The sequence below is a fragment of the Schistocerca serialis genome, chromosome 7, assembly GCF_023864345.2.
Source record: "Schistocerca serialis cubense isolate TAMUIC-IGC-003099 chromosome 7, iqSchSeri2.2, whole genome shotgun sequence".
NCBI lineage: Eukaryota > Metazoa > Arthropoda > Insecta > Orthoptera > Acrididae > Schistocerca > Schistocerca serialis.
Genome location: NC_064644.1, coordinates 215,220,475 through 215,235,057, shown reverse-complemented (window position 1 = coordinate 215,235,057; position 14,583 = coordinate 215,220,475). Strand labels below are relative to the sequence as shown.

At 41.0% G+C, this 14,583-nt stretch overlaps 1 protein-coding gene across 1 annotated transcript in view; it reads left to right on the top strand.

The window, feature by feature from the left end:
* LOC126412715 (mitotic spindle assembly checkpoint protein MAD1) overlaps positions 1-14,583 on the top strand; it is a 101,038-nt gene that overhangs the window by 10,066 nt on the left and 76,389 nt on the right. Inside the window, exon 2 of the mRNA XM_050082433.1 lies at positions 1,267-1,439. Within this exon, the coding sequence (XP_049938390.1) occupies positions 1,267-1,439 (173 nt within the window). The remainder of the gene's footprint in view (positions 1-1,266; positions 1,440-14,583) is intronic.

The window sequence follows — 14,583 nt, the reverse complement described above, 5'->3', positions numbered from 1 at the left end:
GCAGTAGACAAACATGCCACTGTTGCCTACAAGGCACCTGATACCAATAATTCCACATGCAGCAGTACCATTCCACTGAATTAGTGTCAACCTCTTGGGGATGGTCTCAAAGTCAACGAACAGGAATCAATGGTCAATATTTTGCACTGACTAACTCATACCGCTGTGCTGTCACCATAGCTGTGCCCACAGCCATAGCTCCAAACATTGCAAGGTTCCATGTAGAAGACATCATTTTGAAATATAGACACTCTGTGTGATGATCTCTGATTGTGAAAAAGTTTCACATTTGAGATGAATATCGGAGTTAATTTCATGTTGTGACATTATGCACAAAATGCCAATTGCCTACCAACCACAGATGAATTCTCGCACAGAAAGCTTTTGTAAAATTATGTTTGTTCAGAAACTTGTTTTCAGTGCTAAGTGTTGTACTTAATTGTTGAATCTGCAGTCATATTTTTGATTTGTTCTTGATTGTGTTTGTAAGATGACAATATATTTATGAATCCAAATTTTGTTTTTATTATAGTGGTTGTACGCTTTGTATGAAAGTAATTTTGATTTCTCTTGTGGAGAACATGCATACGCCTTACTCATAGTATGTCAACATTTAATTTTACTACCTTTCAGCAGAAAAGTGCACTGTGTTGCAAAATTACAAGTCTTATTTGTCCTTGAATTTATGCATTTGTTTTGCTAGTGTCATTATTATTGCAACTGGTACTGAATAAATAAATAAAGTTTCCTCAGTACCAAGATTATTAATACAGTAGTGACTTTGGCACCTGTTTAAAATACAACAAAAGGCACTGTTCTATATTTCTCTGTGAAATAAAAGAGCAGAAATGTACTTTAAAATCAGGAGACAGCGTTTCTAGCCCTCTTTACATTCAGGAGAAATGTCAGTATTGCCAATAGAAACACATTAAAAAGCATACACTATCCTAGCTTTTCGATCTGATAGTTCTTTCCTGAAGAAGGAGACAGGGATAGATTGGGGAACTTTAAAAGGTCACTCAGACCTCACTATAAGAGAAGCCTATTTGTTGTGATGATGAGTCAGTGACTGTGGAAAGAAATACAGTACTTCAATGTTTTTTTTTAATGCCATGTTGCATCCTCATGACTCTTAACATGAGCAAACTAAGCCAAATGGAATTACTATGTCAAATAAAACTACTTTAATTTTGAAATGAGTGTCATCATAATCATTTTCTTAATAGTTATAGCCAATTTATTTTTAAATTGAAATATTGTGTGCAGAGTCTCCTTGGGAAAGCAGACGCATCAGAGCAGATTTAGCAGTAGCGAAAGCTCAAATTACTGATTTAGAAACAACTATTAAAAGACTGCATGTTTTACGAAAGGAAATGGAAACAACATTTGAAAGTGAGAAACAGTTGTTGCAAACACAACAAGCAACTGATAGATGCAAGGTAACTGATCAATTTTCATTTTATTTTATTTTGGAGATTGTAGATTTGTTACTAGGTTTACTTACTAGTATTGATAATATTATTGGAAGTGTATTGTGGTTATTTTGCTTGAGGTAGTTTTGTTATCTGTATTATGGTATGCTGTAATCAACTTTTGTTTTTTAATTATCTGTCATAGCTGGCATAGAAAGAGAGAGCTACCTGTAAACTTCATATTAGGATACAAACACTTAGTCTCTAAATTTTCAAGGATATGTCTTACCTATTCTCTTGATGTAGGCACCGCATGTTGGTATCTTAATCTGAAGATGGCCATTAATGTTGTTGAAACTAGTAATCAATGTTTTCTACATTGCAGTCTTGGCAAAAAGAGGTTGTAATACAAAATCTACAGCATTCAACTTTTGTGTTCTTGTCTATGAGAGAGACAGAATATATTTATGGTAATCTGGCATTAACTATGAAGCCATATTGACAGATAATTGGCTGTAACTGTTTCAAAAATGTAGCAGTATTTGGAGAAGCTTTTCACCACTCACAGAATTTGTTGACTGCTTAAATCATTTAATTAGCAACATGTTTTGAGGTTAGATCTCATCATCAGGGTACAGTGGCAGTACAAAAAGCATTTAACGCAAATGCACATAGATATTAAAGTTTCTATGCAGAGTCTTGGCATGTGCTGTGGTCACCCTGCAGGGAAAGAGTTGGATAACCTGATAAGAGGTGATGTCTCTTTGTTGCTGTGCTGTTCACAAGAAAAATTTTCGATAATCCCTCAATGTGTTCTTGTAATGTGTCTGTCTTCTTACGATGTGATCAGGTGCCTCTATTTCTTTGGCTCTTTTGACCTTATTAGCCATTGTTCACAGATTTCTAAAGACAATTTGAAACACAATATCAAAAACAATTCAACAATGCAGAAAAACAAGATGGCACTCAAAACAAAGCCCGTTTTGATGTAACTGTCAGTATGTCAATCTCGGTGTTGCCAGTCAGTTGCAGTGCCTTCTGCACGTCTTGCTGTCACATTACTGATGTTGTTTGTCGAAATATATAACAAAAAGAGTGACTGTGATGATTTTATGTTAAAAATGACAGACAAATTTATTTTAAAGATTTACAAAAAGGTTGCTGGGATCTATATTCATATAAAATCTTAATTTTATGTATTTTCTATTTTAGGAGTATTGAATTGAAGTTGATGATGAAATCTGAATTCCTAAGCTCTTTCACTTCATTTAGGTTCTTATTTTTCCACTTTAGGCCATGTATAAAAATTTCTAATACAATTTCAAACCTTCTTTTCAGTGAAAAATAGTTACCAAGCAATTTAAGGCATCAAAAAATTTCAGATCCCAGTCAATGCAAAGTTTATTTCCCTAGACATAGTAAACGTATACAGTGGCATACCCATCAAAGAATCCATAGATGTAAAATAAATATAACTTATTAAAATTTAAGACTGTGTCCACAGGTGGAATAGTTGGACTAATAGAATTACTAGATGTTGTCAAACTCCCACAACTATTTCACATTTAATGAAATAATGTAGGCCTAGCAATGGGTACTCGACTCAGTGAGATCATTGCAGACATTTTTGCTAATCATTTCAAAAGTAAGCTTCTGAACAACAAGGATATCTTCACCCAGAAGACTGTGTGCTACTGGAGATATGTAGATGACGTGTTCTTGATATATAATGGAATTGAAGAGAAAAATAAGCTTTTTAAAGTAGATTCAATAACTTACACAAAACATCCACTTTATCATAGAACACCAGAAACACAACAAAATAGATATTTTGTATGTGACAGTAACCAGACACTGAACGTTAGGGTGCACAAACACAGCCACACACCCCCAACTCACATATACAAACTGCATTCAGATCCTTTGTAAACAGAGCACAGAAATTCTCACTTAATGTTTCTGACCACGAGACATAAATACATGCAATCGAGTACATTGTACATAAAAAAGTTCGGCATACTTTAGAAAACAGCTGGAAAATGGACATCTTGGGGGAAATGGGAATTTTCATGCATGCCCAAAAGTGGAAAAATGGGATCCTAAATCAAATGATGGAGTTTAAGAATTTACATTTCTTCATCATCTTCAATTCAGTACTCTTAAAACAGAAAATAAATAAAAATTGAGATAAAGTATGAATATAGTTTGGTGGCAGGAGGAACAGGACTTCTCATCAGGTGAATACGGGATTACAAATACAAAATCAGATAGGGGTGATTCAGAAGTAGATTTAATAATGGATAAAAAATAGGAATGTGGATAAACTGCTATTAACAGCATAATGAACACATTATTGTAGCCAAGATAGACGTGAAGCCTACACCCACCATGGTAGTACAACTTTATATGCAGGCTAGCTCTGCAGTTGATGAAAGAGTTGAAGAAATGTGTGATGATGTACAAGAAATTATTTAAAAACTTTAATAGTCAATTCAGTAGTAAGAAAAGGAAGAGAAGAAAAAATGGTACGTGAATATAGACTGGGGGAAAGGAATGAAAGAGGAAGCCGCCTGATAGAATTTTGCACAGAGCATAATTTAATCATAACTAACACTTGGTTTAAGAATTGTGAAAGAAGGTTGCATACATGGAAGAGACCAGAAGACATCGAAAGGTTTCAGATGATTACATAATGGTAAGACAGAGATTTCAAAGCCAGATTTTAAATTGTAAGACATTTCTAGGCACAGACATGGACTCTGACCACAATTTATTGGTTGTAAACTATAGATTAATACTAAAGAAACTGCAAAAAGGTAGGAATTTAAGGAGATGGGACCTGGATAAACTGAAAGAACCAGAGGTTGTACATAGCTTCACAGGGAGCTTTAGGGAATGATTTACAAGAACAGGGGAAAGGCATACAAACCATAGAGAAAGTCTTTCAAACATACATTAGTAAATGGCACAGGGTCATTGTGCCAAGCTATTCTTCCCTCTGGAGTACCAAAATTTAAAAGGTATAATAAATGGGTTTCTTGACTATGGTTCTACTAGTTAAAAACACAATACTGTGTTACTGTGTGTGTTATCACAAATGAAATGTTATGCCTCAGTGTTAAGGGCATGTGGACCAAAAAAATTCTGCCTTCTATTTTGTTGAAAACTGACATTTTTGAGAACATGGTTGAGTACAAAATACTGATTCTTGCAAAGAAGAAAACAGCAACCAGCCACTGTTAATAATGCTGTTTATTTACGAAGATAGCACCACTACCGGTTTCAAGCTGACATATTTCTCTTCAGACAGCTGTTCACATTTGTTAAATTCAGTGGTGGAAAAAACAATCAACAAGTAATGTAAACAGCAACAAATGTGATATAATCTTGAACAACCATCTGGAGATAAAAGTGTTGGGCCAAATCAGTACCGAGTTTGTTTGTGTGAATAAATAGCATTATTGATAGTGGATAGTTGCTGTTTTCTTCTTTCCAACAATCAGCTTGTAAACACTTTCTTATTGGCACTTAGGGCCAGTCAGTTTACTGGTCCCCTCTCCCCCCCCCCCCTCCCCCAGGGGGTTCATCACTCTTTGGCAGGTTCATTCGTGGCTACCACAGGGTCCCAGCCTTTGCAGCATGCTGCATGTCTGTCTTTTTCATATTCTTTTTCCCTCCCTTAGGGTACACGTCTGGGATGTTTTTGGGAAAGTGTTCTGCGTTGTCAGTAGCTAATATCAGAACAGTCTCTCCATTGTTTTTCGTTCTTTTTTTCTCTTGTCATTCCCTTTCTCCTGTCCTTCCTCCGCTTTGGTGTTTGAAGTTCCTCTTTTTCTTCATCCTCCCTATGCGCTCCTGAAGGCTGGCACATGTGTCTGACACATAGCAGGTGACAAGGTAATGTGTAATTCTCAGCCCCGGGTCGATAGGTAGGGTTTGCATGTGTTTAGGAGGTGTGAACAATCACCTGAGGTGGTTGCACCCCCATTTGGAAGGAGCACACTATCGGAAATGGTGGCAATTATGGGGGAGTTTCTCACAGTGAGCCAATCATCATCTTTGCAGTCAACATCTACTAAACGTAAACGGAATGAAGCTAACGATTCAAAGACCCTCCCAGCTGCACCATTGTGATTTCATGTACTGAAGATGGTCAGTTCTTTGCTACGGTAAATCTGTTTTACTCAGAAAGGTGTTGGTGCAGTTGCCGGCCTTTGAACTCCTGCTCTCATTTACACAATGGCACTTTGCTTTTGGAGATTATTTCTGATTCTCTGTCACAACAACCACTTGCAGCATCACTCCTCTATACCTATCCTGTTTGTGTTGAAGCCCATCAAACTCTGAATCCTTCACATGTTACTTACACTAGGCTGCTTGATGGTCTGACTGAGCCAGAAATCCAAACGTACCTCTCTCATCAGGGTGTTATTGCAGTCCATCAGGTGATAAAAAAGGTAGATGGATCAGTAGTGTCCACACACATTTTTTTTCTCACTTTTGATAGAGGGGTGTTCCCGTCAGAGATCAAAGCTGGTTAAAAAGTTACCACAGTCTGACCGTACATTCCAAACCCATTGTGCTGCTGCCAATGTCATTGTTACAAACACACTTGAATGCCCTGTCAACACCCGGCCAAATATGCAACCGGTGACCTCAAATTCAGCACCGCAACTGTAAGATTGTCCAGTGTCATGGTAGCCTCCCTGTCTCCTCCTCCAGCTGTGCAACCAGCCACCAAACTTTCACCTTACGGGATGAAGTCATCTGCTACACAACTGGTAGGCTGGAAAGGGCAGGAGGAGTATGTCCCTCTAGTCAAACAAATCTGAGTCTTCCTCTGGCAACCATAAAGGCCCCAAGAAATCAAACAAAGGCAAACGGTCTTCTCCTTCACTGATTGCAGATCCTCTTCAGTGGTGTCACCACATGATATGCTTGACGGCCGACCTCCGTGTCACCAGTGCACACTGCCAACCATTTTGTGCCCTTGACTCCGCAGACTGACAGAAGGAGAATGCCGAGGCCTCTGTAGATCCCATGGAGCAGAATTCTCAGCCTCTGCACCCTGTAGTAGTGAGTCTTGGAAGGCTGGCACTCAACAGCCATGGAGGTGACACCCCTTAATTTTTTTCCTCCTCCCCTTTCCTCGTCATGGCTCTCCTCCAATGCAATGTTTGTGGCCTTCGATCCAACAAAGAGGACTTATGGCTGCCCTTGGAATTGCAGCATCTGCTTTGTCTCTGCCTCCAGGAAACAAACTTGCATCCTAGTGACAATTTTGTGCTCTCGGATTTCTTCCTGGTCTGCTTTGACCCCCCCCCAGGACAGCGTTCCATCTAATGGGGGAGTCATGCTGCTCATCCAGGATGACATTTATAGTCAAACAGTCTCCCTGGCCACCTGGCTTGAAGATGTTGCAGTCCGAATTTTCCTTCCTCACTTCACCTTTTCCCTATGTACTGTTTACATCCCTTTGTCATTTAGTGTTACCAGGGCGGACCTCCTCCAGCTTTTTGGGCAACTCTGTCACCCCTTTCTGCTGCTCAGTGACTTTAATGCACACCATCCCCTTTGGGGCTCTCCTAGTATTTGTCAGAGAGGTGCTCTCTTGGCTGACCTCCTCAATCAACATAACCTCATCTGCCTTAACATGGGAGTACCCATGTTTCTTTTAGACTCCATGCACATCTATTCCCATTTGGACCTCTCCTTCTGCACTGCCCAGCTTGCCCATTGTCTCGAGTGGTTCGTTCTTTTGGACACGTACTCGAGCTACCATTTCCAGTCTGCTATCCAGTTGTTGACTCGTACTCCACCTATGTGCACACCTAAAAAGCAGCTTTTTAGGGCCAACTGGAAGCTTTACTCCTCCCTGGTGACCTTTGATGAACAACATTTTCCTAGTTGTGATGACCAACCAGAATATCTAACAAACATTATCTTCCCCACCACAAAATTTCCATTCCTTGCACTTCCTCTTTACCACCCCCTGTCCCGATCCCTTGGTGGACTGAGGTGCAATTTGCACTCGGAGACATTCTCTCCACATTTTTAACTGTCATACTACCAATGGCTAACTGTGTTTGTTATAAACAGTCGTGTGTACAGTGTTGTCACATTCTTTCAGATAGCAAAAAAGCTAGCTGGATTTCCTTTACTAGTTCTTTGAACCATTCCACTCCCTCTTCCATCATGTGGGCCAACCTCCAATGGTTCTCTGGGACTGAGATCCATTCTCCAATTTCCGGCCTGACAATAGCAGCTGATGTCATAGTGGACCTTACTACTATCTCAAACACCTTGGGCTGCTATTTTGTGGAGATATCGAGCTCCGCCCACTATCAACCTGCCTCCCTCCATCAGAAATGAGTGGAGGAGGCTCAGGCAATACCCTTCTCTTCTCAGAATCATTAGTGCTACAATGCCGCCTTTACTATGAGGGACTTAGATCATGCTCTCACTTCAGCCCAACCCTCCGCCCCTGGACTGGACAATGTTCACATTCAGATTTTGCAGAACCTTTCTCTTGCAGGCAAACACTTTCTCCTAAAGGCAAACACTTTCTCCTAAGTACATACAATCACATCGGGGCAGAGGACATATTTCCCAGGCGCTGGCATGAAGACACTGTCATAGCCATACCTGAGTCAGGTAAGGACAAACACTTTCCTTCTACTTATCATCCCATTTCTCTCAACAGCTTTGTTTGCAAGGTGGTGGAACATATGATTCATGCCTGGCTGGTGTGGTGGCTTGAGTCTCACAATTTACTAATCACTGCACAGTGTGGATTTCGAGCGCACCATTCTGCAGTTGACCATCTTGTCGTTTTGTCAACCCATGTCACGAATGGTTTTCTGCATAAATACCAGGCTGTGTCCGTGTTTTCCGTTTTGGAGAAAGCCTGCGATACCTGTGAAGGACTGGTATCCTCCATAGTCTCTACACATGGGGCTTCCATGGTCGTATGCCCCATTTCTTTCAGGAATTTTCAAAAGACCGTGTTTTCAAGGTATTTGTGGGTCCTGCATTGGTGGACACCTTTATCCAGGAAAATGGTGTGTCTCAAGGTTCCGTCCTAAGCGTCAGCCTCTTTGTTATCACCATTAAGCATATTAAGGCCTGTCTCCCACTGGGCATCTCTGGCTCCCTTTTTTTTTGACAATTTTGTGATCAGTTGCAGTTCTCCATGGACTTGTCTTCTTGAGCAGCATCTTCAACAATGTCTCGATTGGATTTACTCATGGAGCATTGACAATAGCTTTCATTTTTCCACTGACAAAACAGTTTGTATGAATTTCTGGCAGCACAATTGGTTTCTTCCACTGTCTTTACTTCTTGGGCCTGGAACTATGAAATTCCTGGGGCTCATGCTCGATAGGAAAGTTTCTTGGTCCTCCCATGTGTCTTACCTAGCTGCCTGCTGTACGCAGCCCTCAATTTCATACGTGTCCTCAGCAGTACTTTCTGGGGAACAGATTGGCTCACCCTCCTCTGTTTATACTGGTCCTTTGTCCATTTGAAACTAGACTATGGATGTTCCATGTATGCATCTGCACATTCGTCCCTCTTTATGCCGTCTCAATATTAACAACCATCGTGGCATCCACTTGGCCATTGTCTTCTTTTACACTAGCCCGGTTGAGAGTCTGTATTCAGAAGCTGCCAAACTATTGATGTTATACCACCATGACTTGCTCCTTAGCAGATACTCATGCTGTTTGTGTGTCATGCCTGGTCACCAATCCTACTCCTCCTTCTTCGATGTACTCCTTAGATCACCAGTATGGGGCATGTTCCTTTTCTCCGTTACCTCATGGAGTTTGCTTTCAGCTCTTGCTCTGGCAGCTTAACTTCATGCTTGCCACTTTCCCAGTGGGTAAGAAACCCTCACCACCTTGGCTTCGTGCGGCAGCCCATGTTCACCTTGGCCTTATCCACTTACTAAGGACACTACTCCAACCTTGCTCCATCACTATAAGTTTCATGATAATTCCTTTCTGTACACTAATGGCTCTCGGACTGACTGTGGTGTCAGGTGTGCCTTCATCATTGGCACCTAAGATTTTCTGTATTGGCGTCTGGAACACTGCTCAGTATTTACATCAGAGCTCTTTGCCTTGTATCAGGCTATGCAGTAGATCTGGTGACACAGGCTTTCCAATTGCGTCATCGACTCAGACTCCGTCAGTGCCCTTCAGAGCCTCTGTGTTGTACACCGTCCATCCTTTAGTGCAACGTGTCCTGAAAAGCTGTCACTTGCTCATTGTTGATGGAGCCGCTGTGATGTTTGTCTCGGTTCATGGTCACGTTGGTATGATGGGAAATGAGGCCGTTGACACTGCTGCCAAGGCTGCAGTCCTCGTGCCTTGGCCCGTTAGTTCTTCCATTCCCTTCGATGATCTTTGTGTTGCCATTTGTCGGCAGGTTGTGTCACTTTGACATCACCACTGGTACTCCCTTCATGGAAAGAAGCTTCAGGGAATGAAGCCTATCACAGCGACTTAGACGACTTCCTTTCGGCCCTCTTGCTGTGAGGAGATTATTTTAGGTAGGTTGTGTATTGGGCACTGTCTTTTTATCCATTGCCACTTGTTAAGTGGTACTCCCTCACAACTTCGTGCTCATTGCCCACGACCTTTGACTGTTTGCTGTTTTCCTGACAGAATGCATTTTTTTTTTTAATCACTTAACATTCTTATTTATGTTTGCCATCTGAGTGTATCTGTTGTAGCAATACGGTGAAGGACATTCCTTTATGGTGTATTTTATGGGCCTTTTTCCAAGTCCCTCTTTTTAGCTGTCTTTCCTTCCGTTGATTGGGCTTAATGCGTAGTTGGTTTTATCTCCTTTTTTGTCTTCCTGTTCTATGGTTCTGAATGGGAGCATGTGACCCTAGCTGTTTTTGCACCCTAAAACAAAACAATTTCCTGGTATGGCATGTAGAATATTCTTAATAAAGTATTTATTACGTACTTTGCGTCATTGTTTTTGGAGTGATACAGTGAGCAGCAGAATCCTGTAGTAAACGAAAACAACTTCTTAATTTTTTTGGATACAAATCATTTATGTTCAAACAGAGCTACTTTGCTTTTTCATTCTCCTGACAAAAGTCAGATTTCACACTTGGAACACTTTTCATTTCCGGTTTTCATATTACAGCATGTAGAAACTTCTCTCTTGACTATTTTACATACGTCTATGCACTTGTGATTTTCGGGTTTTGTCTGTACTTCTTTTGGTACTTATAGTACATTACATTATGTAGACCAATGGCAGTTCTCTGTTTCATTAAATGTGTGGCATACGGCAAAGTTATTTGAATTTTCTCTGTCTTTTCCCTTTAATCCATCTTGGTAAGGATCTTAGTCTGATGAGCAATGACCATTCAACTGTAAACTGCATTCCGTGGGTACATCTAGATGTTTTACAGTTGTACCTAAATTTTGACAGCTGTAACTAATTTCAGTGATTGCCTACTTTCAAGCCCTTTGGTTATTTGCATACTTTGTTATACAGGGTGTCCCAAAAAGAATGGCCCAATTTTAACTTGTAATAATATTGAGACAAATGTCACTAGGTAACTGAAACAGCGTTAGATGTAATCGGCATGGTCTAGGGTTTCAGAAAAAATCCGCTAGATGTCGCTACGAGCGCTGACCTGGAGCGTGCAGCCAGTCTCGCACAATATGGCATCCACGCAACAGAAGGCATTTCTTGTTACTGAATTTAGTCATACTCAATCAGTGATCGCACTTCAGCAGGCGTTTCATATTCGATTTCTTGCTAAACCACCATCACCAGAGCACATTAAACAGTGGTATAAACAGTTTGAAGAAACAGGGTGCTTCTTTAATGGCAAAAGTCCTGGCCGGCCATGCGTTCCTGAACAAACCGTGGAACAAATCCGACAAGCATTTGAGTCTAAGTGTCGTGACTCTGACAATTTCATTTACCAGCAAGATGGACCACCACTGCACTGGCACTACAACGTGCGCAGTTTCCTCAGTGCCAACGTGCCTCAATATGTTGAATAGGGCGTACAGGACTGCGAGACCAGGCTTTACACTCTTGGCCTCCTAGGTCCCCTGACTTAATGCCATGTGTTTTCATCCTGTGGGGATACGTTAAACAATGTGTTTTACGTTCCTCCCTTACCTTGTGACATTGATGAGCTAAAAATCAGAATATCAGCTGCTGTAGCTTCAGTGACAGAAGACACCTGACACTCAGCCTGGGATGATTTCGGCTATTGGCTAGATCTTGTCCGTGCAGCCAATGGAGGACATATTGAGCATTTATGATGGGTTTTTATAAACTTCTGTCTTTTCTGGGTAATTTAATATGCAATTTGTTAGCGTGAAGCCCTTCTTCCTAATAAATAATTCTATTTAAAATTGGGTCATTCTTTCTGGGACACCCTGTATTTCATTATATTTATGGGCACCTGTCAGTGATTAATCCAAATTTTGACAATTTGATGGTCTTTCTACGATTTGCAGCAATTTTCTTATTGACACCTTGAAAGTGCCAGATGTTCTACCGGCTATCAGTATTACCCACACATAATACAAGAAGAATTGGAAAGTAACGCACAATTATTTTATTACCAAAAATTGTAATAGGTAACAAAACAAAAAAAGAAAGTCACAAGTGAACTCTCATCCTTTACCTACTTTTGTCTACATGTACATCATCAACCACATTCTCAACACATTTCTCCCATTGTGATACCAATTTCAATACGCCATGTTCATAGAAGTCCATTGTTGGAGTATAGCCATCTGTGGACTACTGATTTCACTTCTGTATCTGTTGCAAAGTGTTGGCCGGCCAGGAATTTCTTCGTGGAACCAAAACATTTGTCAGTCCAACAGTGCAAGGACCGGACTGTATGGTGGATGCTGCAGATCTCCCACACAAATTTGACTATTTTCTCACAAACGGATGCAGCGGCATGAGGGATGAGCATTGTGAAGAAGTTTGACACCATCAGCATTAATGTTGTGGCATTTATTACAAAGGGCACGACATATCTGAACCAAAGTTTTATTGTAGGCTGCAGCATTCACAGTGATCCTGTGTTCATCAAAGCCCACCAATAACACAGCATGCATATCCCGTAACACTCTCAAGCACTTTCCTAGCAGGTTGAGTCACTTAGAATTTTCTTCCTATCGTGGAAGCAGCCTGTTTCCAACCCTTAAAGGTCTGCGTGGTTTCACGCATGTAGTGGTATGCCCATGACTCATCACCAGTGACAGTTCCTTTCAGGAAGTCGTGCCCTTCTGTGGCCTAATGCATTAAGTGATCCAAACTTGTCATCATTCGCTGGCCCTTTTGGTTATCTGTCAGTTTCTTAGGCACCCACCAAGCACTAACGTTACGAAATTTCAGTGAGTCTTGAACAATATCGTACGCTGCACCATAAGAAATGTTGAACTGCTGTGGTAAGGTTTGCAGTTGCACATGCTGGTCTTTCAAAATTGCTGCCTTAGTGGCTCTGACATTCTGTGAGGTTGCAGCTGTTACCAGCCACCTAGAGCATCATAAACCACTAAGGTTCATACGGCCCTTAGGGAAGAATGCACACCACCTGGTGTCATTGCTACAGTCCATACCGTCGTCCTCATACATGCCACACATTTCCATGTCAGTTTCACTCTGTTTATGCCCTTTGGTCCACAAATATCAAACTACACTTCGCTGCTCTTCACAAGTTGAGGACAGTGACATGCGTGCCATGTTTGTTTCATAGTTCAGGATTCTCTCATTAGAGATTAACATGAAAACAAAATACCCCCTGTAGTGCAAACATCAAACTATGTCATCATGAAATTTCAACATTCCAGCTGCAACACCACGTGAGAAAAAAGTTATTGTGAGTTACTTTCCGATCCTCCCTTGTATTTTGAAAGTATGACTCATCATCATCAGATGCTACCAGAGACTTTGGTTTGAGTCGAACAGTTCCATCATTTACTGAGAACAGTAAGGTGCAGCTGGTTTTCTGTTTGGGGTTCATTCTTTATGTCCACTTTCTCAGTTCTTCTTTGTGTTGAGTTCTACTGCTGCAACCATTGAAGGCAGTATATGCCTGAACAGGTCCATTTGGGAATCATCTAATTTCTCTGCAATAAGTTCCAGTGAATCTTTTGGTTGTACCATGTTACACATTGTGGAGACCACATTAAAACTAACCATTGTATCAGATTCCGTGATGTGTAGTTGCTTGAGGTGTATATGAAGTCCTATGAGTTGCGGATGTGGTGAATACATTTCCCCCATATATGGGCAGAGCAGTGTCTTCAAATAAATTGCGTGATGTGCCAATGTTGCTGACAATTGGGTGTAGTGGTGCAACCACTTTTGTGTACCTTAGGCAGTCCATACAGTCTTGGTGCAACTGGCACTCCTGATTGTTGTTTGATGACCCTTTCAAGCATGTCTGTTGTCTTCAAGAGAGCCCTGCTCGTGACACAATTCAGCAAGCCTGGGATCCTGCACTGGAGTTATTCAAAACACGATGGTCACAGCAGGAGAACTCAACAAAATAACTGAACATGTGGATATGGGGACCAAACCCCAGACAGAGCACCAGGTGCACCATTCTGACAACAGAAAATCGGATTTCTGCCAGACACGCTGGACTAAAAACGGAAAATGTCAGGATGATTCTAGTGTTAACAGACTGCACATGGAGCACATAGATCTGTCAGTGGAGGGGGAAGACAGTAGGTATAAATACTGGACCTGTTCCTCTCGACAGGTAGTCTCAGATAGTATCTGCACTTTTCTTCCGGGAGTGCAGTTCTGTCATGGCTGTATGTTAGTGTCAGTACTAAACATCCTTCCAGTTCTAAGTGTTGTACTACATTGATGATCCTGTCTTTGGTTTTTGACTTGATTGTGGTTTCGACATGAAATTGGTGGACACACTTGATACTTCAAAAATTCTGCTACACTGTGGCTCCAATTAGGCAATACAAGAGACGTCATCTACACGGACAGGAGTTGAAATACACGCATTACATCGTTCCTAAGATTCGTATATTCAGAAGGCATACTGATTTCAAAACAGTGATAAGTCAGCTACTAGTGTTTTCCTGAGGCATTGGTCGGGGCCTGACAAATGGCTTTAAGGATTTGACTGAGCCACCAAATACAA